At 34.2% G+C, this 26,245-nt stretch overlaps 1 protein-coding gene across 4 annotated transcripts in view; it reads right to left on the bottom strand.

Annotated features, from left to right (window-relative positions):
* LOC106458766 (adenosine deaminase-like) overlaps window positions 1-26,245 on the bottom strand; it is a 38,901-nt gene that overhangs the window by 12,106 nt on the left and 550 nt on the right. For 2 of the 4 annotated variants that reach the window (XM_022385084.1, XM_022385085.1), the window contains exons 2-6: window positions 24,125-24,212; window positions 20,216-20,277; window positions 13,302-13,424; window positions 6,696-6,964; window positions 2,283-2,428 (exon numbers count right to left, since the gene is read on the bottom strand). In XM_022385084.1, the coding sequence (XP_022240792.1) occupies window positions 2,283-2,428; window positions 6,696-6,964; window positions 13,302-13,424; window positions 20,216-20,277; window positions 24,125-24,212 (688 nt within the window). Of the gene's footprint in view, window positions 1-2,282; window positions 2,429-6,695; window positions 6,965-13,301; window positions 13,425-20,215; window positions 20,278-24,124; window positions 24,213-25,505; window positions 25,579-26,019; window positions 26,234-26,245 lie in introns of those variants that run through there. The other 2 variants (XM_022385086.1, XM_022385087.1) reach the window with 2 other exon arrangements.

Below are 26,245 nucleotides of genomic sequence, written 5' to 3'. Positions count from 1 at the left end.
TGGACATTATAAAGATTTTGCATGTGAAGTTTAAAAAATTTCTGATGCATAAAGTATTTTTAATGTTAAAATGAAAATTACTTTGCATGTTGGATAGGCAACATGTGAAAAGAAAAAAAAGGCATGAGAAAAACATTGCTTTACAAACCTTAAAATTTAATAAAAAAATTGATATTTTGTGTATGAAAGCATTGTAATATTTACTGATAATTTGCCAAATTTCGTTAACATTCACTTACTGATTTAAATGTTATAGCATGATAACTATAACAAGCACAAAATGGTTACAAGGTTGATCCCAGGGACTGAGCCCATGCTGAAAGAGTTAATTAGCAAAGTAAAAATGGGATAGTAGTTAGTAAGTCTATACTAATGAGAATTTACTTATGTGGTAACAATACACATCTACCCCATGTGTAAACAGCTTTACTCTAAACAAATAAAAACGAGACAATTTTTTACAAATTGGTGGGATGGAATAGGACAATTAACCATATAAAGATTATGCACCTGCCTTCTGTAGAGACCAACCATAACATTTCTATATACCAAAGCATTTTTTGGGCAAATTCTACTGGACAACAACAGGTAGCCATATACTGTTTAAAAGAAACTCGTTATATGGTAGAGAAAAAGTCATGATTTATCAAAAACTTATTGTCACCCAGTAGTTTAAAGTTCTAATTAACTAGCAACAAATTTTCTTGCCTGGGAGACATTTCTGTTGCCCAATCACTATGTTAAAAAATGCTCTGCTATATACTATACTAGTCATCCTTGGCCTGTATTGCCCAGGTATTACCTGAACAGGGGGGGGGGGGGTCGATGCTTAGCTATTTTTAAACAGAAAATTTCACTTTCATATAACAATACATGTCAAATAGTCATATTTTTCCCAGTTCAGACCCAAAATAAAATATCTTTATTTCTTTGCCAATGAAGGTCTCATTTTCTTGATATTTCTTGCGAACAGCACTCCGCATGGTGGATGTGGTCACTGTCTCTACAAAATTGTTGCTCTTGCTCAGTCTAGGCCTGACGATGAGCAGCTTGTTTTTTCAATGGCTTTTGTTGCATTCATTTTGCCACTTGTGATTGGTAATCAGTTTCTTTTTCTTGACATTTTACTCTGAGGTACATAATCAGTGTCAGAAATGTTTATCATACCTAACTCCTCTGTCCCCTCCCAAAATAAAGTGAATAAAAACCAATTTATTTTTGCAGAATTTCACAGGTTCAACTTGTCTATTCAGTAAAAAGTTAGTCTTGTTTGTCTGTAGACATGACAGCATTTAATGGATTTTTATTCTGACACCATAACAGCAGCACACCTCTTTATAAAATAAAAAAATTTTTCTGATGTCATTTCCACTAAAATCAGACCAAAAATCCAGTCTATCTTCTGTGGGCCTCCCAGTGGCACAGCGATATGTCTGTGGACGTACAATGCTAGAAACTGGGTTTCGATACCTGTGGTGGGCAGAGCACATATAGCCTATTGTGTAGCTTTGTGCTTAACTTCAAACAAACAAACAATCTTCTGTTGAAAAAAATTAGATTCCAAAGTTTTCATTGACACTAAAAATGTAACATCACAAACATTAAACCTGAGTACGCTGATTCCATATCTTTAAAGGCCTACTATTATAGGGGCTGATAGGTGTAAAAACAACAGGGAACAGTATGCTCTAAAATATGAAATGATTGAAAATGTTCATGGCTTTTGTCCACTAAAACCTATAGAGAAAGCCAGGGCCAGTATTCATTACTGATGGTTTATTCTTGAAATTGATTAAGAGGAAAATAATTAAAAAAAAGACAATCAGGACATACAAAGATGGGATTCAGATGCAGTCTTTCTTACTGTGCTTATTTTGAATCTTGATATTATGACATAAGAAAAAAAACATATTTATATGTTCAACTTCTAGGTAATATATCAATATATGGGAACAAACTAAAAAGAAGGCTAACATATTTTCAGAAACTTTACTATGTATGGCTTTTAATGCCAACTGATATTTCTTTGAACATTTGAAAGTTTTACACAACTGTTTGTGAAGTGTTAATAAGTTTCTGATGTTGTTAGATTAGTCATTAGACATAAATATAAGTGCCTTCAAACTGCAACTTGAAAGCATAGCTCTCACACATACACTAATCACTTTGATGACAAAAGTTACACCATTTCCAACATGTTTAACACAAGTGCCCTTAATGTAAAATAAGTGTTAAACATTAAAGTGCTGAAACTTACAACTGAGAAAAATGTGTGATTTTACCTGAAAGATCATAATGTCCTTGGGTGTCCAATGTTCTTCTGTTTCACTAGTTACAATTTCACCTGCTTCATCTCCAGCTATGTCAATTGCCACAACTCCCTGATTTTTGAATTCAACACACAGTTGAAGAACTTCCTCAGCCCATTCTACAAAAGGTTAAAAAAATAAAAATATAACATTGAACATGTACCACATCAAAAAAAAGTGGATGTTAATAAGCATTTATTCTCAGCAGTTATGAAATTTTCATAGTTGACAAGCATAACTCCAATATCATGTAATACTATGTAAAGAAGACAAATACTGGGGGAAAAAATAATAATATAGTGTTGCGTATCTGCTTGTTTGTTAATTTCTTGTAGAAATTATTTCCAAGAAACTTCAGTGATACAAGTCCTTTCTTGATTAAAACTAGTTTATTCTCGATACAAACTTTGTAATACACTTAATAACTTTTATAACACGCTATAAATCACAGTGATTCACACACACTTTACTTACAGTGCCTACTGTTTGCTTAACTCAATTATCTATCTCTATATCTATCTCGCTGGTTTTTCTTGCCAGGCTTATATACTAAAAAAGAGGGCGTCTCGAATGCATTTGGGCCTTCATGATCATTCGAGAGCCTCCAGCGCACATGCTCCCAGCATCGCGTGACTTCCGCTGTCGTAAGAATAGGTTCCTAAACCAAACTGAACTACTCTGTACACATACACTCTACTTAAATTCTGGTAGGATAAAATTCATAAGATTTAGATATACATAAAAAACAGCAGATGAGATGTTAAATCTTCCATAAAAGTTTAATGACAAAGGCATATGTAATCTGGTTTTCAGACAAAACAAAAAGACAAGTGTACCTTTAACAAATAAAGATTTTAATTATTTGCTTAAAATAAATTACTGAAAAGCTATTACAGGTTATTTAATGAAAATACTCTATATAAGTACAGAGGGTTTTATAAGTATATTGACATATATATTCATTTAATTTACTCAAAACAATTTATTAAAAAAAGCCACACAAGTAGTCAAGGTAAAAATCAATTGTACAGTAGAACCTTGATTAATGGACACCTCAAAACAATGTGCACTGTGTCATTAAGGGCAGACATTTTCAGTCTCTTTCTTTTTTCTACTATTTGTAACCAAAATAAATATTGCAATAATGGACACCTTGATATTCTGGATTAAGGGCAGTGTCTTTAGTCTCATTCTCTATGCGAGCACTCGATAAAGTGAGCAGTTATCTTTGTATATCTATAAATTACAAACATCCCAGAAGGATAACCAATATTCAAATACTTGCGATGTTTATTGGATCAGCTCCGAACCATATACTGTAATAAATGTTTTCACAGATTGAAAGTGCGATCTTATTACTCTAGGTAATTCTCACTCTAAATATTGTAGGATACATAAAGTGATAAATTCCACATCATTTTCTTGGAGAAGGGGTCAAGTCGGCTTATTTCTGTGCATGTGCTTTGTTGCTCTTGAGAGCATTACGGTGTCACGTAAACAGTCTAATAACACAAGTAGTGACTTGTTGCTTTATTTTCAATAGATTTTTATTTCAGTCATTGACACAAAAAATAAATGTCAAAAGTTTTGCAATTCAAACTCTGAAGAGAAGTACATTGAAACTTTGTGACCAGTAATAAAGAAAAAATAGCACAGCTAGTCTACCCTACTCCCCAAAACCTCCTGCTGACAATGCTCCATGTCATAGCAACATGCAACTCATAAACACTCATGTCCTGTATTCACCAGACAAAATGGGGGGCCTTAAAATTTAGAAATTTAGTAGTCAATATGGAATCCAGCATTGTGTGGCTCATTTTTGATATTAAGGGCACTTTACTACAGAGGACATTTGAACATAGTCAGAAGGGTGCCCTTAATGTCAAGGTGCTACTGTATTTGTAAATAAACTTGAAATCACACTGCTGTCTCTTAGTTCAAACAAGAACATAGATATTACTTGTAATAAAAATACTTATGTATTTCTAATTAAGTTGAAAGGATAGAAAAATTGTCAAAATAAAATTTGCAATTATACTGTATAATTAAAAATGCAAATTTTTTTGTCCATCAAAAAAATGAGAAACTTGGAAAAATATGTAAAATATGATAAAAAAGGTACATGTTAGTTTGAAAATCTTGTTTTTAACTCTTTAATCCCATAAATTTTTGGATGTTGTTCAAGAATTATCATCATGATGTTCTACTAATTATCAATATACCTTATAAAATTTCCAATCTATTTATAAAAGATGGATTATAACACGATTTGGATTAGTGTTCAGCCAAAGAGACATAGATGTTATCGGACGCTATCACCATCCAACAGGATTTTCAGCTACACACTGGCAGCATTCACTCAGGTTTAAAAAGAGTTAATATGCATGTTTTTTATTACGTAGTAGTGCTCAGTACAGTGTATTAAACTTTATCTTTCTTGTTCGATCACATAAGATTCTCAAACTTACTTAGAACATAACACATGTACACTGTACACTACATTATAGCTTCAGTCAAAATATCAGTTTATATCGTGTAAAATAAATTGTCTAAATAACATGTACTAATAATAATGTGAAAAACTTTGACTTTTAAAATCATATCAGTGGCATATGATATAAATATCCATACTAATTATAATTAATTACAGCATAAAATGTTCTGTTTCTTAACTTACAATATTCAGACATATTTATGAAAAGAAAAACTAAAAAATTTACAACATTAGAATTAATTTTGCAAGTTTATAAAACTGACTTTCCCTTATACAAAGGGCAGGATGTATTCTAGTGGTTAATGTCAGATTGTGGATTCAAGAGTCCACAACTGAAATCACATTGCTCAAAAAATATACAAGTAAAGAAAAAAACTTTTCAAAAAGGGAAGTAAATGTTGGGATGGCTAATATCAATCCTTCAAAAACAATGTAGACAAGATAATAGGGATGGCATTTGCATCATTCCTACATAATAACACACACAGTGTAGTAGCATGTTAATAGACAAAAATAGGATATATTAAACTCAATCACTATATTACTCTATTACTATATGTTAATTCTTGCCTGTGCTATGATGTAGGGATGATATACGTTTGCATTGTTTTTGAAGGATTGATATTAGCCATCCCTACATTTACTTGTTTTTTCTTTACTTGTTTGCTTGTTGTTTTTTTTAATGCAGTATTTCAATAGACATAGGAAGGTTGCATTTATAGCCATGTTCTAAATGCAATGACGTTCCAACTTTAATATTTATTGTTTATCTGTTATTGGCTGGTAATTCCTGTTTCACCCTGTACTTAAGTTTTTATAGAAACATCAAATTTATGTAAGAAAGCTAACTACAAAGTGTAATGATAACAACATTTACACTATAATTATGATATTTTTAATTACTACTAGTTAATAATACTTATAAAAGTGGATACTTCATTTGCAACTAATGTCACTTCAGTGAAATTGGTTCACACCATTCTTTTGGTTTCAGAATTATCAGGTAATAAAAAGAAAAAGACAAAAGAAGAACAAGAAACCTTTTGCTATGATATTTACAGACATTTCTAGAACTTGTGACTCAGTCATTACATATATATTGCTATAAAGGAATACACAGTATAGCATTGACGACCTATTGAGAAGATATTTAAAATATCATTTTGATGAACAATCCAAGCCATCTCTACATAGATAGTGCTCCTGCCTGCCTAATAAACAGTTGTGACTAACACTTTAATGTTGTTGACTAAGTACCTTCCTCAAGTCTATCAGTTTAAAATTAAGAACAACTAGTGCAGGTGTGTGTAACTTTACATGAATATCTAAAACAAACTTATCCAAGTAACATTTACTATGTTGGTATTGTATTTCTAAAAGAAATGTCAAGACTCAAATGCTTTCATATTAAATTTATCCACAACTAAAAGATTGTTAAGGAACATAGCTTCAGTATATTGTAGTTTTCAATATACTAAATAAATTCTTTGGCATAAATTTTCTAAGTTTTTCAGTGATTTCTGAAGTTCAAAAAATAACAGTAATAATGTTTATTTTATTTTATAAGGTGAGGTTCATATTCCATAATTTTGCTTTTCAGTAATAACAACTAATATGCGAGTTATCCTTTAATAATAACAATAATCTGTTTAGTATTTTTAATAACTACAGTAAATTTTTCTTTCTTCTCCAAAAGAAAGTTGATGAAAGTTAATCTACAAACGTTTGTGAAAGCATAGTAGCCTTCCTCTTTTCCTTTCCTTCCAATCTGTTAGAGAAATAATTTGAACAAATTAATTATATCCTTTATTCATCTGCTTTTCTTTCATTCTGGTGCCTTGTCATTGTTGGGATTAAATGTCAAATTAGTATGATAACGATTTAAGCAATACCTGACTGTCCAACAATACAACAGAGAATTGCTCGAGCCTTTATATTAAAGTCTTTTTCTCCTCGTTTTAAGCCCTTTAAAATGCTTTCCACAACTTTCTTTGGTGTTACGGCTCTGTCATCATCTGGAGAAACAATTTCATCTGGGGGAAGACCATCGGTATTAGAGCAAAGATGGGGAGAAAAACGAGCTTCAAAATAACATACACCTTGTTTAGCTTGGTCTTCACACAGTTCATAGGCCACTCTCTCCAGGGCTTCAGAATCACCACTAGAATATAAAACTTTTCAGCTTAACTAAATAACTACTATCATAATTTAAACTTAAAATTAAAAAGTAGTACATAGCCCATAATCAAAAGTTATCATTTTCTTACACTGAAAATGTATTTCTTATAGGTACTTACCTCCTTACACACAAAAGCTATCTTGATCATTGTCTGCCCTCTAAGCATTGCTAAAATAATTTTTAGTAATCAGCACACCAGTCTTTATACCCCACCAGTTTTGCACCATTTCAGAACATGTAAATACTCTACACCAATAGTAATGTGCCACCTGTAACTAGCTCTCTCTGCTTTTCCTGTTCAATACTCACTTTTGAAAATTGGCAGGTACAAGAATATAAACACTAATTTTAGTGAGGTGGGCAGTTGGGAAGTGAGAGGAGGTAAGTTCCTATCAGAAATACATTTTCAGTCTAAGAAAATGTTAACTTCTTAAACAGATATACTTCCACTCACAAAAAAGCTAGATCCCCTCACTGCAAAGGTGAAGGGCCGGTGTAGGCGCACACAGAATAAACCAAGCTGAAAGAGACCATCCAAAATGAATAGGTGTGCTGTGGATGAAAATGAAGCATACCTATGGGGTAACTCACTACTTCTGGAACAGGTATGCTCTTCGTCCAGGAATGAGGAAAGGAACACAAAATGGGCAAAAAAGGTTGTGCTTACACGATTGTAAAAGTGTTATGAAGATGCAAGCTGTAGCAACATATAACAAGAAAAAAAAAGTAATAAAAACAAATGTCTAGGGCATATGGACTATGTTATCGACACCATACAAACCCAACTGTAAGTAAACAGAGTGCCATACATCAAGCAACTAAAATTACAAAAAGGAAGTGAGCAACAATAATAACCAGACAAACTCCCAAAATTACCGTGGGAGCAAGAATTATGACTAAACCGAACCCAGCATTACAAGGTCTTTGCATTGCCTCAACTCAACCATAAGACAGGGAAAGCTGTAACTGATATTATAGGCAAAATCCTAACTCACTCAACCATAAATGAAGGGCAGAGATATCCTGTATACAGAATTACAAAAAGGACAAGCAGCATTTGCCCAACTGTAAGAACAGAGCACAGACGTTCTGTTGCTGGTATTACAAGGCAGGTAAAGTCTCTCAAATCCAACCGTAAAAGCAGAAAAGAACCTTCTGCAACTGGAATTAACGAGAGGCATCTACTTCCCACAACCATATGAACATATCATTGTCATCCTGAACTTGAAATTAGGTAAGGAAATGGGTGTGAAAGTCAAAAAACAGTCACTGGCAGCAAAGGTCTTAGGGAGAAAGGGATAGAGGATGACATAGGAGGAATGGTAAAGATGAGAGACAATGGACAAGACAAAACCATTTGTGAAGACAGAGAGTGGCAACATCTGTGGAACAAGGAACCACTTTGTGAGGAGAATCTTGTTGGAAGATAATCAAACCACTACCAGATGGAAGGAGCCAGGAAAAAGGCAGGTGAAGACCATGATGTGATGACAGTGTGCTCAGAAAAGAGACCCAGGAATCAATACCCCCTGGCTCAGTGATATAAGTGATCACAGAGGTGGGAATGTACAATCACCCCCTCCTCATACAGGAAAGAGGTGGAACAAGACTTGATGAACCAACCTTGGCTTGAGAAAGGTGATATGTAGAAAGACTCCTTGACTGACCAAAGACAGGAAACTCCCAAAATTTGAGGTGAGAAATTCAGCCCTCTAAAAGGAAGTATAAGAACAGATGTAAATCCAGAGGAGGTGGACTAAGCAGCACACCATCGCTGTCTGTAATTTGTTTAACCACCAAGCCAAGAATCCGAGGAGAATCTCCACTGATCAAGGAGTGTTCACCAAATGAACACATACGAGTCCAACCCATGAGAATGAGAGCTTCCAAGAAAGTCCACATCCCCAAAGAGATAGAACTGATCAAACCATAAGAAAGGTGAGAGACATGTGACCTGCTTGCTCCTAACTCAAAGAAAAAGAGAAAAAGGCTAGGGTTATTGAGAAGAGTCAGAATGGACTTCCTCCTTCTCACAAGAAATCCAACCCATTTTACATTTTGTAGGATCAGGGGATTGTGGACTCTGGACTGTGAATGGGAGGAAGGAAGCAGGTGCCAGTCAAACTAAAAAAGAAAGAATGTAAGACTCAAAGAGTGAAAACGTCTGGCCAAAGTTTGTATTCCCCAACAAAACATGTAAATAGCTATCTAGGATCATGAACATGGGAAAATAAACCAAAGTTATACTCAGCCGTATGAACAGAAAAGAAACGAACATGCCAGTGAAGTAATAGGGCAAAATTTTAAGTCCCACACTGACAAAAATTAAAAAGGGATGAAAGGCACAACTGAACACTCATGAAGAAATTCAGGTGGATATTACTAGTACTAATGATATGTAATGTACCAACTATTGACATACTCAGTAAACAAAGGACTGACAAGCATCAAATGGGCAAAGTATCAAATATTTCTTGTCCATAAAGAATGTAAAAATAATGAACATGCCAACTGACAGAAATTACTTAGAAAACACAACTGAACACTCATGAAGAAATTCAGGTGGATATTACTAGTAGTAATGATATGTAATGTACCAACTATTGACATACTCAGTAAACAAAGGACTGACAAGCATCAAATGGGCAAAGTATCAAATATTTCTTGTCCATAAAGAATGTAAAAATAATGAACATGCCAAGTGACAGAAATTACTTAGAAAACACAATAATGAATAATATCTAAGGTACCAGACAGAGAAAGTAACCTAGATGATAAGGACACAGAATTAGGTCCTACACTGACTAAAATTAGGAAGAGAAGGTACATAGTTAACAATGATAATAAAAATTATTCAAAGAGAACAAAGAATTATTTGTTACTAGTAGTAATGATATAGAAGGCACAAACTAATCAAACATATGCAATTAACAAAGTAATTATATACGAAGCAGACAAACTATCTAAATGTACCCAGTCCACAAAGTATGTAATAAAAACAAACGTGTAAAGAGACAAAAATTACAGAGAAAATACATAAATAATCAATATCTAACACACCATTCCACAAAATTAACTGAGATGACATGTAACGAAGTCTGGCACCGACATAAATGGGGATGAGAAAGCACATAGTTAATTATGTTAAAAAAAAATACAAACAGAACAATGAATTATATGTTACTAGAAGTAATGATAAGTAAGGAACAACCTATCAAACATAACAAGTTCATAAAGCACATATAAATAGGAAACACACAAACTATTTAGATATACCTAGTCCACAAAATATATAATAATAATGAATGAGTAAACCAATGAAAATTACCTAGAAAACACCTGAATAAGCAATAACAAATTTACCATCCATTGAAAGTAACCCAGATGACAAAGGACACCAAATTAAGTTACATAATAACAAAAAATTGGGATGAGAAGTCACATAGTTAACAATGACGAGAAAAAATAACACAAACAGAGCAACAAATTGGATGTTACAAGATGTTAAGATATGTAACAAAAACACAATCAAACATGCTTAAGGTAAGTACTTATTAATAACAAACTAACAAAATATGTAAAATTAATGAACATGCATAACAATTAAATTAACCGAAATCACAAAGTAATGATCAATATCTAACATACAATTAAACTAAAGAAACGTAGATAACACAGTACACTTAAATATCTAACTTACCAAATTCCAAGCACTGATGATGTGAAATAAGTAAATCTCTTATGTGTAAAGAAAGGCAAAGTGATGCAAATGGCATCAAAACCAGGCCTACCACAGGTATATCAACCTGCTGTGAAGTGTACATGCTGAAAAACTTACCACAAATCTCCTGGGAGAAATTCAAGTTGGAGGAAGAAAGGAGGAGAAGAACAAGTCTTCCCCAACTGAAAGATGTGGTGGCCGGCAACTGGGGGAAGGTGCCTTAAAAAGGAAAGACCAAAGTGGCAATTCAATGAGAGTCCTCTTCCTCAGAAACAGTGTCATGTTCAAAAGAAGAAGAAAACGCTGGCCGAATGCAAGACTCTAACTCCCTGCAAGCCAAAGCATTACTTTCTCAGCAGATAAAGTTGACCTCGTGTCCTGGAAAGCCATGCAATGTGCACTGTCACCTGTCTTCTTAATATCATTGTCTGCTACAGGAAACCTCGAAGTCATACTAAAACATGTAGAATTCAGGAATAAGAAAATTTTGAATGCAGATTTGTGGCAACAAATGAAATCAAACATGAAAATTAGAAATTATTGAATAAACTTCATTGCAAATGGCAACAAAGCACAATAAAAAAACTGTAGTCACACTCAGAAAAATTAAATACACATCTAAACTATGTCATGCCAATCAAGAAAGTGGGGATTGAGCGGGAATAGCAGAGGGAACTAGCTGCACTGTTATAGATGGTTCAATACTACTGGTGAAGAGTAGTCACATGATATGTACATGTTCAGAAATGTCACGAAACTGGTGGAGTATAAAGACTAGTGCACTGATTACAAAAAATTATTTTATCAATGCTCAGAGGGCAGACAATGATTAAGATAGCTTTCGTGTAGGAGGAGGTAAGTCTATTTCAGAACTACAGATGTTTGATGTTTATTCTTAATAATAAACATATTTATATTGAAATTCATCTCAGAATTGTAACTTGCACTCTTTCCTTTGCTACATTTTGAAATTCTCTGATATCTTACACTTTTCTAGATGTTTACCATTATTTACATATAATGAAGTGCTTACTAATTATCAGACATCTTTCTGTTCTTTTTTTAACTTCTATTTGTACAAAGCTATTAACAAGTTTTGTATAGTATCATAGTATATTTTTTGGAAGTTCAATATATTAACATGTTCAAGAACCAAAATAGAAAACATACCAGAAAACCTGAATAGATTGTTATTTATGTTTCCAAATGGTTATAAACAGTGTTTGAAGTGGAGGAAAAGGAGGAAGCAGGATGGTTTGTGAAATTTTGCAAGCTGAGAACTGTATCTCTTGTTTTTCATATGTATTCTTTATTCATTATTATAAAAGTAACTAAAATGTAAGAAATTTAATAGGCTAGATAAAATTAGAGTGGGTAAGATAACAAAAATAATTATACACAGGAATTACTTGTAAGCATTACATGCATTACATAATTTGATACAGTAACATGAGCTGAATGTTCACTAAGTGATTTGCGACTTGTATGGTAGGATTATTAGTTAGACACGGTTCAAAGAACAATAAAATTAAGTATAAGCAGATGTATACCATTACGAGTTATAGTATTGAAACTCTAATGGTTATTTTGTGGTTACAAACTTGTTCATACCAACCAAGCTTTTAGCCAGAGGTTTCATTTGCTTCATCCATGTACCACTTTGTCTCATTTCTGCCTCACTCTTACATGACATTTTAAGAAAAAATATAGTTTCTCTTCCCAGTCTGTTGCTGATACAAATACTAATTGCATTATCTATTGAACCTTTCTGTTTTGAGAAGCTTACAGTCTACTAAAAGGTTTTCGGCCCTCCTGAAAAGAAGCAGAATGACATCCCACCCCACTTCAAGCACTGGTTATAAATCATAATACAGAGAGGGATAAGTTATATTTCAACACAAAAATCATTCAATCAAAATATAAACTGAAATTATTTAAGGTTACCACAGAAAATGTGTTAATGATGAAAACTTACAGTTCTGTAAATATTATCTTTCTTGTTTTCTATTCTGTAGTAAATTACCCTACTTTTCAGAATTATGTTTGCTTTAATCAGGTATAATAAAAAAAAATAATATTTCCACTTTTCCATGATTATTACCAATAACCAAGGTTTGTAGTGATTTAAAAAAATTTTTTTTTACATCAACTGATTCAATTCAGGAAAAGTGAAGATTCTTTACTGCTACATTGATTTCTAATTCCTTTTAAATCAATCAGTAATAAATTTTTAATTTTTTATTTTTTATTTTTAATCTAAATAATTAATTTTAATCCAAAAGAATGTGCAGAGAAAGTATTATTGATGCACTTATCTTCTGTTTTGTTCTTGATGCCATATCTGCATAACATGTTAAAGATATACAATTGCAAATTGCTTAAATGTATAAACTTGTTACTTTACACCTTTATTGTATAAACAGAACTTATAATTATACAGTGAAATATTTATTACACTTTTTTCAAACATTAAATTTCTGAAATATTTTTGATTTCAAATAAAATATTCATAAAGAAACAAATAATACTCATAGTAGACGATTTCTAATTCTCAAACAAAATTATTTTTATGAAACAATAATTAACCTTATTACTTACATAATAGTTGGCATAAATATATGAAATGGCTTAAGGAAATCTGACAATTTCTTTGGTTTAGTAATAATTAAAGTATTTTTCAAGTCTTCCAATGTTGCACATCCCAAGTCAATACCCTTTTTCCTGGGGAGAAAAAAAGGAAATGTTACAAGAAAAAAACATAATTTACAAAAACAGCCCTGTAGCAATTAATTGAATTAGCTGGACCTCTAAACATTTTTAATCTGATTAAATGGAAAAAGAAGATATATGTTACAGTAGCAATATAAGAATTCAATGAGAGCCTTTCTTCTTTTTTCAAAACATAATTTACACTCATTCCAATGCTCTCTCTCTCTCTCTCTGTGCATGTGTGAAAGGAAAGGCTGGGAGTAACAGCTAGAGTTCTACCAGAAACGATTTTTTATCAATAGTTAGGTTTTTTTGTTGTGCTAATTATGAGAATTTTTAGTAGTTGAATTTTGATAAATTATGATGCATCACGTACCTTTCATTTTATAATGTGTATTCTATCTGAAAATATAATTTCAGGATTCATAATTACTTCTGTATAAACAATGATAAAATAATCTGTTTCCCCATTAGCTTTAAAAATACATATTCTTCAGTATATATCTTTAGTTCTACATGTTATTATTCAAGTTAATACAAAATGTTGTCACTAAGTAATGGGTAACAACACCTATTACAATGAGTAAATTTTAAATCAGTCAAGGAAATAATTTTTGATATTTTAATAATGCTCATGTTTTAAAGCTGACCTTACTTCAATTAAATGCTAAAACCATAAAATGTATTAATATGTTAAGGGTGTGTAAACACAAATTATGAGCATCTGACTGTTCCAAAATCTTGACAATAGATCACAGACTGTAGCTGATTGCTAAGGAAAGTAGTTTACCTGCATTTTACTTTACTGCAATGTTTTACTAGTCTCACAGTGAGCTTTTGTTCTCCTGAGATGACAGATGAACTCCACTGAGTTTTTTATATTGTGAAAGAGTATAGATTGATTGTTTGTTTATTTTTCATAGTTCAAAGATTTTGGATGACATCAATGAATCAGTTAGCCTTTTCTATTTCTTGGTTATGTATAAACTTGTGAAGAAAATTGCTTGATGACCTTTTTGTGTATTGTGTACTGGCAGCCTGAATTATTTTGTTAATTAAGTATATTGATGTAAATTTTTTCTGTTGTTTTTGTGAATGAACAAAAGCTGTGTGTTACTTTGCTTTCATTTACTGTCTTATATATATTTAATCATGTGTTTTTGCTGCTATAGTAGAGAGATTGGTCACAGAAGTTTGAAAACACTGTGGAACCAGCTGAAATCTGTCCATATGAAGTTCAAGAATAATAAGTAAAGTTATTGTAATCTAACACAAAACTATAGAATTTAAACCTATTTTTACATTTTTACAATTAAAATGAATTTCAAACAGGTACTTACATCTGAAACATAGTTTGCCTCTTCTTGTTAAGTGGGGCTCACCTATCAATGTCACATGATCTAAAATTCTGAATGTCCTTGATGCAATGTAACACCCATGTCATACCTATCCATAGTTCTCCTCTCTACCACCTTCCACCTATTTTATTTCCACATGTATCAGGGGACTACTTAATCTCTACCATCTAGCCCAAAGCCAGATTTTTTTTGCAGTAATGACATGAAATCTCAAATCTTCCTGTTGGGGATAGGCACATCAGAATGTGTTTCAGAGGTAAGAACCTAATTTCAATTAATTTTTCAAAATTCAAAACAAGCAGCCCTACCTCTGAGACAAAGTTTGCCTGAATACCCACAATGAACAGGAGGATGAAATCAGAGAATGTGACAAGCTATGGACAGTGAAGGACTCTACCAATATCAATCAATGGCTGGTGGAGTCAAGCAAGAGAAATAAAAAGCAGAATGCAGACCTAACTACATAAGCCCACAATTTAATGCATAACAAAACAGCAACAACCGACCATGAGAAAGCATAAATGTTTGCCAAATATTATTCAAGTTTTTCAGACACGAAGTTTTGCATCATTTATCTCTCGAACAATAACCAAAATAGAAATTAAATTACACATAAATCAATTTAAAAAACACAGCCCCAGAGGAAGATGGAATATGTAACATTGTACTGAAAAATGCATCAAAGAATTTAATAACATATTTATGCTCCCTTTACAACATTTCTTTAGCATCCAGTTATTACTCTGAAATAGTTAAATCAGCAGTAATTAAAGATAGTAAAAACCTCAACAATCTTAACAACTATAAGCTCATTGGTGTCCTTAACAGTGTTGGAAAATTACTCAAAAAATATTATCAACAAAGTTATTATAGTACCTAATAGACATACAAAATGCATCCAGGAAGAAATGACAAACTGCCAACCATTTAGTAAGGCTCACCAGATCAGTATTTCAAGGTTTCAATGAAAGACATACAATGATTGCAGCCTTTTTTAGACATTTCCAAATCTCTTTTTTGGATCTACAATTTGGTAAAACTCTAAACCTAAATTACTACCATGTTTGATTGACTGAACTATTTGATAATGGATTGAATCTGCAATTAAGAAGAAATGGAGAGGAACAAGCACATACAGAGAGTACATGATAACTAACATGGACAGATCCATTGTATAAGGACATTTAGAAGAAGCAATCTTCCCACAAGGATACATGATCACCAAGGAAGCTGTTAGCTGAAGAGAGAGCAAGATGATGCAAGTAAAACTATAACATTTATTAGGAGTCATGGGATGTCCTCTAAAGAGTATCACAACCAGAATGCTAGACATCTCCAAATGTCAAACCTGATGCAAAGAAACCCAAAATTCATCTTAAGTGATTGGGTACACCCTGATAAGCAAGATAAATCAACTGATAGAGCTAATTCATTAAAGTTGCAGGGGCTAAACCCAAAGAGCAGGACTTATCATAAGGTATAAATAATTTTTTTATAGTTTCCTGTAAGAGTTAGGTGTGAGAAAGGTAACACTGAATAGCTAAGATAAGATAGAGAAAAGTTTATCTAAATGGGAATCAGGGACTGAAAGGGCAGATAAAATAAAATGAGAAAAACAATGGTAACCATTTCAGGTAGCCCAAATTTTATGCAAACATTTCTGTCAGGATACAAATAGAGCAACTGCCTGTAAAACAATGTGCAAGATGAATCAAGAGCATAAAGATCATAGAGTCTCCTGCCCAACTCAAGTAAAAGAAGAAAATAAGTTTTAAGCAACAGATAATAAAATAAAAAAGAAAGACTCAAATGGTAGGGAAGCTAAACGTTGGAATATAAGACTCAAGTCTCACGTTTGGCAGTGTCACGGCATGTGAGGATGTTGAAGCTAAAAAGTATAGATATAAGTGAAACACTATTCACAAGGCATTGAAAAATGGTTAATAAAGTTGATCTATATCTAGAAATACAAAGTGCAAAAAGGTCTCTTTTCTTGAAACAGATACATGAAAAAGGATGCGACCTTCTGAGGAGTTGCTGAAAGACAGGAAGCAGTGTTAGCAACAGCAGTCCCAAAAAACAATCCAACAGGATTGGTACACTGCAAGTGAAGAATAGTGGCAAGACCTTTCTAACATATGAGGAACATAAGAAAAGAATATTATGTGTCTTGCAAAAGACTGGACAACAGTCAACCATGAAGACATAGATGTTGAACCTCAGAGTGTAAGATAAAAGTTGGAGTTTGATAATGAAGTTTGTACCAAAGGAGAATAGGATCGTGCAGAGAGAGAGAGAGAAAAACTACAGTTGTGAAGCCAAACGGAGCTACGAAAAGAACTAAACAAAACCTCGAAGGAATGCTGTCGAGTACGAGAAGAAGAAACAGAGGAGGGTAGGCACAAAAGAATAAATCCTTAAAACTTTTGACTTAAAACATTCATGGCCTGAGCAGAAGGATCTAAAACTGGGAAAAAAAGGGCAGATTTCCATTGTTTGAAGTGATGAAAGAATGAGCCATAGGATGTCTGAGACAATACCACACCCAACAGAAAACAGATGGGCAAAGAATCCACTGAGTAGGAAAAACTCAATGACCCTGTGAGATGGAGCCACCTGAATGTTCATCACATTCAGCACACAACAAAAGCAAAGATGAACACCATAATAGTAAACCCACAGTAGCAGGGAAACAATCGCTTGACACAGACTATGAGAATGAGTGCCCCTAACAACTGATATAAAGCACTATTGTGGAATTGCCTGTGTCTATTAAATACACTAATTTGAGAGAGAGAATAATAAGCAATGGCATGCTTTATGGACAACCCAGAATTCAAAAAGGTTGATATGAAATCCTACCTCAAAAGGGATCCAAATACCGAAAATGTAGTTACCTTCTAACCCCACACCTCAACCTGACAGAGATACAGCTGTGAAGAGATGAAGATCTACTGGCACAAGAATAAAAGGAGACCCCACAATAGTTAATCCCTGATCCAATCAAAATTGAAAGGAAACAAGAGTGTGAAGGGAGAGAGGTATATGCCATGATAATGGGTCACCCTTCATTTTCCACTGAGACACAAAATCCCATTGAAGGTGTGTATATCAGCTTCCCTGAAAGGAAAAACACTGAATGGGAAAGCCACAGTCCCAAAAAGTAGAGAGCTGTACATATGGCACACATAACCTTATTACACTCAACTCTACTACTCGAAGACTCATAGGAGAACCAAATGAATCAGGTACTGAGAAGGGATCAGCTGAGATTTGAAAATGTAAATGATCCATCCAATAGACATAGCTCAACTGGGTGGTCAAACATGTGTGTGATTAAGCCTGTGCAGATGAAAAAACAAATATAAGTCATTAATCCACATAATAATGTAAGTCTATGCTGAGTGAGTGTAGAAGTGGTGTCCAGAAACATAGTAATTAAATAAGCAATGGTACTATCTTTCCTTCTATGTCAGATAATTCTGTTAGAAAGGCAAAAGGGTGGCAAAGGAGAAGCTAAATTGGTTGAAGTGTTCAAAGAAGTAAAAGTAACTGGTTGACTGGACCCAAACTGATAATGAGAAGATAAATGACTGAAAGATAAAGAAAAAAATCATCAGCATTGTAAATGAAATTAATTCATTAGAAATACCTGCAAACATAAACTGTTTCTGGAAGGAAACATATTCAAGTTCGGCTATTAACAGCAGAGAGATTAATACCTCATAAAACAGCAGTAAAAGTGATTGTATCATAGGAGAAGTGCATTCAGTCAACCAAGAAACTACGTCCACAAGTGCAGCTGACAAAAAAAAAGACCATCAAATGGAGAAAAACTGGGCAGAAAAAGCTAATATCAAAAAGAGACTTATCATCAACCAAAATTATGAGCAATGTCAAGAAGGAAAAGACATCCACGAACATTTTCCAACCAATAAGAAAGTTCAGGCTCAAATAACTGCAAAGTCAAATGAACAATATTAGAAGTCCCTGATATCTACAGAAGGAATATGAATAAAATGAACACTGATTTCTGAAAGAATAAGCAACAAATCTAATATCAGGGAAAGGAGAGATAAAAATTCTAAACCAGAATCAGCTAATGTAAAATGAGCCTCCTCAGGTATTTAGAAATAGGCTTATTATTTGAATTGTCAGCTGAATCAAGTAAGCAAGTTTCATTAGGTTGAGGGTCATTTTGTAAATCCTGTTCTTCAGAAGCAGAAAGCAAAGAGGCCTGGGCAAAAGACCAGGCCTATTCACCAACAAGCAAGTAAGGACGATGTTTCAAGATCTTGGCATTGATCTGAATGAGAAATCCCATAGAGATAACCACAGGTGACTCAGCATGCACATACCATGTACATTGATCATCAAGGGCCAAGGCCTACAAAGTAGTTACTTGAGTCAAATGTGGAATTGTGGCTTTGATCTGGAAAGTAGAGCTTAAGCAGTCACCCAATGCATGTGCAAATAAGTAATATGGAAAATGAGAGAATAGAGAACTATTGGTAGTTATGATCATTCAGAACTGTGGGTCATGTGACTTTGACAAAGCAAGTTATATTCAACAAGAAGAGACAAGCTGTGTTTTAGAAGTAAGTCTGCTTGTCTTGAATTGTACTCGTATCAAAGTTACATAATTTATTTTTTAAAAGTCAACCTAAGCAATATGAATGTAAGCTGACCAATTTAGAGCAATTGCTAAGAGTAATTATGTTTATGGAAGACAAGGTTCATTTCCAGTGATGAGCCAAGATATTACTGGTATAACCAGCTTTTCACTATAAAATGAACAATAACGAGAATAGTGAACACTAACTGTACTCAAGGCTGGATTAAGAGATATGAAAAACAATAATAAATTCTGATTCATGTTGTTTGTTTGTCTGCAAACACGTTCCAAAATGTTAGAGCTAGAAGGACCAAATCTGGTAGGAGGACTTGGGGTGGCCCAGGATGTGCCCTGATCTATGTAGTATAGCCCCCTATCAAGAGGTTCCAAAATGCACCTAAAAGGTCATCTGGACATGACAGGGATCTAGATGTAGATTTTCAGGGTTGCTGCAATATAGTGTGGGTATTTTACACTAGTAATAATAATAAACATAATAAAGGCATATTTCTCACAGTTTTGTAGGTATTGTATCCCTTCTTTGAGAAAAATAGAAAGTTGGAGTCATTGTACCATCCTTAAAAAGATACATATTTAAATTAAAAGTTGTAAACATTGATATGTATATAACTAGGGTATGTTGGTGGAGGCAAGACACTTCATGTCAAAAGCTCCCAAAATTCTTAATCCAGGCTTGACTGCAGTAACAACTGCCCATTTACAAGATGTATTTAACACAAGTTCTTAAATGTCAAAATTAAGGCTTTAATAAAAATTTGGTCACTAAGTAAAAATCATAATAAACAATAAACATTTTTAAGAGTACCCACTGTGCTAATTCCCAGATGGTGGTCAAGCGTAATGAACCATCTAGGTGCAAATGAAGTTCAACCTAGAAAAGAAAGAGCAATCAGTTATACCAACAGGAACTGTTAAACTACTAACAACATGGTTAACCCATGTTAATTCATGTGTATGTTACATTGGTGTTAAAATCACATTGATATTAATGTAATAGAAGATAAGTAGGAAATAATATACAAATATGGTATAAATCTACATTTGACTGCAGTAATTTTGCTGAATTACATATAGCTTTTCAGTCAAATATTTTTAAAAAAAACTCATAATGATTCACCTTCAAACAGTTCTGACACCTTCAGTATCCACTCTTAAAGTAAGAAAGCAACCACAAAAAACAAAACAAATTCAATATTTTAATAATTTGTTGCAAATTAATGTTCACCTTCAAAACTAAATATAAAAAAAAACAAATTAGTTAAATATTGCTTGTACAAGATGTATTCATTTTTTAGTCAATGTTTCAGACTTCCATGCCATTCCTCTGAACTAACTAGCTGATTTTCAATGCTGAAGCAACTTCTGTCAAATAGAGAAGTTAGAAAATGTGTGGAAACTACAATAAATGTACAAAAGTTATAATTTTCCTGTACTGAAAATGTATTTCTCACAAAATTTGCTATTATCGTTCAGTGCTGCCCTCTATATGCAAACTTTTTCTTTAAGCATGGCACAAGATTTGCACTCCCCCCCCCCCTTGTTGGAAGTACTATATTCCAATATGTCTCTCATGCAAATCATCATGCATCATCCCTTAACCAATAGTAGAATGACATTCTCACATGACGTATGCAACTTCTTCCACCAAACATCCACTTCAACGATTTGTCAGAAGGTTTGAGCACCGGAGAAGGGTAGGAGGAGGTAAGTACCTATCAGAAATACATTTTCAATGTAGGAAAATTATAACTTCTGATATGGTACTTACCTCCTCTCACAAGATTTGCTAGAATCCAACATTGAAAAGGAGGAGGGACCAGTGCAAAGGAACGAAAGAAGTACTCCCAAAAGCATACCCCTAACAATGAGAGGTATAGATGTAATGATCAGAAAAGGGGAACTGCACCACTTCTGAGCCAGGTATACTCTTCACCCATGTGTAGATTGTGTAATGCATAAGGGTGGAAATTGAGAGGTGTAAATTGGCTAGGGTGTGCCGGACCATACTTGGCAAGTCAACTACATCCAAAACCTCCTTGTGGGGTACCAATATCCACATGAGGGTAGGATGAGGATCGTACCATGTTTACCTAAACCCAAGAATAGGAATTAAGACCTGCACTGATTACTGGGTATGACACTAAGATCATCACCGATCTATCAATCTGGGAATTGACATTGGGTATCAAAAGGATGTCTATCGCATGAAATCAACTCCCCCAACCATGGCACAGGCTGGCACCATCCAAAGGCAATAACATCCCCATAAAAAGAGAACAAGGGATAGTCAAGAATAGAAATGGAACAATCCCACAAATTACCGCTGTGATCACAGACACAGATGGAGCAATTGGGGAGGAAGATAGACAACCCAAACTCATGTGAGGACTTGTGTTGATTGGTTCACTGTAGTCCAAAACCTCTACACTGGGAACCAACTTCCACATGATTGTAGGATGAGGTCTTCCAATCGAAAGGGTGAACTGCAATTGCGATGGCTTAACTCCAGTGTTTATGTGGCCTCCCACTTCCTTTTACATCTTCCTGTAAGGCAACAGCTCAACTCCCATGGATGCATAAATAGTATCAGGAGGCTACATCAACCAGGAAGGTGACAGCTCAACTACACTGAGTAAGTAGTAGGTATCAAGAGGCCACCTCAACCAGAAGATGACAGCTCAACTCCAGTTGTTGTGTAAATGTTAGCAGGAGGCCACGTCACCTATGAAGGTAAAAACTTGACTCCAGTACCTGTGTAAATGATGTCAGGAGGCCACATTATCCAGTAACAGCTCAACTCCAGTTTTGTTCTGTAAATATGATCCTGAGACCACGTCAGCCAGGACGGTGACAGCTCAACTCCTCTGGAGGCCAAATCGCACCTACACCAGCAGAACATCAATGCCCTACTCTCAAATGAATGGTTCTAACCTTTTACCTGTGGAACTGGAAGTGGTGAGAACTCCCATACTCCACTCCAGGAAGGGAGGGTGACAACATGATGGAGATCTCGGGGGTATCATCATTGGAGACAGTGCAATAGGTGACCACAAAACCTTGTTTTGAAAAGCAGACCATACCGAATTATTCACTCGAAGAATGGCAGGGATGGCCAGCAATCCCCTTCTGCATTACCCATGTAGTCCATGGGCGGTATGGTGATGAATGGCCATGTTTACGGAGCAATTATCATGAGGTAATTAACCGTCAAGCAATCTTATAGAACACCTCATCTCGACAGTGAGCGTGCAAGGTCATGGACGAGAGAGAGAGAGAATCAGTCAACATGGCTGACAGTGCAGATTTAGAGTTACAGAATACCTGGTCAGGAACCACTCACACACAGCGGGATCCATGTGATAAAAAGAGAGAGAAAGGCCCCTGAAAAAAGAAAACTTACCAGTTAAACTTGCATCAAAATCTGTAGAATGGACACAGATGATAAACAAAACCCAGATTCAGAGGAAAGTGTGAAACAATAAAGATAGTAGGAGATGAATTTACTGTGAGTGGTCCACATGCCAGATTGTGAAACCTCCTCCATCAGATGATGAAGACAAGAAGCGAGGGAAAAGGTAAGATGTCAGATCTGATGGGAGGAAACATGGAATATGGTATGGGAGGAAGAAGGCAGGGAAAAGTAGGCCAAATAAACCAAAAAGTGGGCCTAATTTGTAAGGGTAGAAGGTGAAAGATCACAAAGTGAAGAGGATTGCCAGAGGATAAAACAACAAAGGGCCCTGACCATCACAGAAGGCTATCCAGATCCGGTCGAGGGTAGAGATGGGATATTGAAGGAAGGGAAATGGGAGAAAAGGATGAACAACCCTCCCCAGCTGCTGAGGTCTTAGAGAGAAAGGAACGATCAAGATAAAGGAGAAGATAGGTAGGGTAATAAAGGGTACATGAAATGTCAATGGCAAACAAATCAGACCATTAATGTCCACAGACCAAGAGAAGAAGGAAATATGTTTTAAGGGACAGATGAAACAAGGAGCACGAGGAAAGTGGTGATTCACACGGAGGTAAAGTAAGGGCATGGAGGACCACATTAATGTCCCAATCTGGAAGGGCAGGATGCCTTAGAGGCCTCCAAATCCAAAAGGAACACATGAGCATGGTAAGAACAGGGAAAGTGAAAACCCTATGGTAAGGTATGAGATAGGGTGCCCAGTATCCAGAAAACAAGGAGACTGAAAACTGACAGTCGAGGAGCCAGGTGAGAAACTCCACCATACGAACCACTGAATGCTTGTCAACAGGAAATCCCCTGTCAGCAGACCAACAGCGGAAGGAGGTGACTAACCAATAGGGTGTAATTAGGAAGACTCGACAAGGAGTGGAGTGGACAAGAGAAATCACCCGATGAAGCAATCAGATTGGAGGGTACACATAAAGATATTGGGTGACCAATCCTGGCTGAAGGCATCAACCTCCAAAGCCTGCAGATGTGGTACAGGTGACCAAAAGAGGGGCAACTTGGTATTGTTTCTAGCATTGTAAGCCTGCATACTTACCACTGTGGCTTATGATTACCTAACTTAGTAACATAGTTGAGTACAAGAACATCAATCCCATCTGAAAATAGGCACTTCCATAAATCACAAGGGCATAGTTTAAAACGATTCATACTTAAATATAAATATTCTAGTAACTTGTCAACTGCTATTGCCATTTGCTTCAGCTACAAAGTCAAATTTCTTTGTTGCAATACTCACCCTAGCTTTTGGAAGTTTCTCTGGATCAAACTGTTTGTACCTCAATCTTCCTTCACAATTTAAAAAAGGCATTTTGCTTGTAGCGTCTCTAAGTAAAGAAATCTAAATATGTTACTCAAGTACATGTTTGTACTTCCATCTATCTTGAAAAGAAAATCACAAAATATAGACACAATGGTTTTTTTTTGTTTTGCTATTTTTTTTTATATCAAAAAAATTTAATTTTGTGCTAATAGACTAGACAGAAGGCAGCTATGCAACAGCACCTACTGCCAAATCATAGGCTACTCCATTCAAATGGTGAGATCTGCTCATCACTCTTATAATGCACCTGGTCCCAGATGTGGAGCATAACTTTCTCTGGCTATTAAAGCTAGACAATTAATGGAATTTGCTAATCAAAAAATCATGCTCATTAATTGATTACATTCAATTAATCTATTATTCTCACATAAGACTTGAACAGATGGAATCAATTCAAAAATAGTAATAATTAGAAAGACTAATTTCAATTAGTTATTTTCATGACATTGATCAATTAAATAGTAATTTTGATCAACTGTTTATTTCATGTGACACTAACCAATGTAATTGATGTTTATAAGCAATCAACCAGTTTAATCATCTAGCTCTACTGGCTAAAAGACATGAACTATAGACTCTCAGATTCACAGACCAGCAAGGTAACCATTGCACCACATCCAGCCCCTAAGTGCAATAGAATTTACAATGTGGAATAACAATTAGCCATGATAATCAAAACTATTCAAAACTAGCATAAGGCCTAAATATAATATAGTAGCTAAAGATTAGAAATCTTTGATATTATACTATGGTTGTAAACTGAAAAAAAAATCAGAAAATGTTATATTACTAGCTTTTTCTACCTGTGAAAATACTAGTTTGTATAGGTTATTAATTCTGTCCCCAGTGCAATTATTTTATAAACAAATGAAAGAGTTTATTTTCTTAAGTAAACATTAGAATACCTACATAGTGTCTTTATTAATAAAAGGTTGAAGATGTGGAATTCTGTGGAAATTTTGAAATACTCTTCTGTCAAAAATAGTTATTAATGCAAAACTTACTTTGTTATATTTCTGATTCCAGCCAGCACAAACCAACAAAATTACTACTAGTACTAGTGAAAATATTACACTTTTCAATTTTTCTACTCCCACCTTTATGGTCTGAAGAAATTCTATTCTCAACTTACCCAGAGACTTCTGACTAATCCAGTGACAATAATTTTCACACAATCTCAGAATGGACTACTTGTACACTTACAATTTGCATCTATAAAAACTTATAAGTAATAAAAAGAACTTAGACTTTATTACAAATTTGTCTAAAATATACCAAGAAACCAAAATTAACTTACATTATCGTTAAACTCAATTCGTTTATACTATATAATAATTAATACAGCGCATATGGCTAGTAAGTCTCAATTGTAATTGTACAATACAATATACAAAATAGTCCAAAGGTAACAACTAACAGTAACATATATAACCTCGAAGTACTACACTATCTACAGCATCTTATCTTCTATAATAAAATAATCTCGGTTATCATTGGAAGTAGAACAACGTTCCGAAATGGGTCAAACATGGTGACATAACTTCATCATTATCATGATAATGCGTTAAAATTAAATGTTATCAAAATCGGGTAAATATCTCACTTAGTCACTATCAATATACTATTATTAACCTTATTAACTCTGACATTGTAACATATTACAAAACGCATGACCATTTCAATTAAGTATTAAAGAAAGACACTAAAAGTAGAACTAGAGTAGAAGTTGAACTTTACGACTATTTCAGTATGGGATGAAACTATTCTCATTCGTGAAGCAACTTTCATTAAAATAAAATTATGTAACTTACATTCAGTGATTCACAATATGTTACTCATGTAAACATCAGAGATCATTCTTTAAGTTTAACCTTTACTTAATACGTTTGTTCAGTCGTATTATGCGCTTCAAGTTCATGGGAGGGTCAGATTCAATGTGATCTCTTTAAAATAGACTGTCGCAATGCTATCGAGTTATTCATGAAATCAGGGTTTTAAGTTTAACACTAATGCGTATACGCCGAAATTAATACGCTA

This window comes from Limulus polyphemus, unplaced genomic scaffold (assembly GCF_000517525.1).
Source record: "Limulus polyphemus unplaced genomic scaffold, Limulus_polyphemus-2.1.2 Scaffold511, whole genome shotgun sequence".
In the NCBI taxonomy this organism is placed as follows: domain Eukaryota; kingdom Metazoa; phylum Arthropoda; class Merostomata; order Xiphosura; family Limulidae; genus Limulus; species Limulus polyphemus.
The sequence above is the reverse complement of the archived record's forward strand: the minus strand, read 5'-3'. Positions and strand labels throughout refer to the sequence as shown.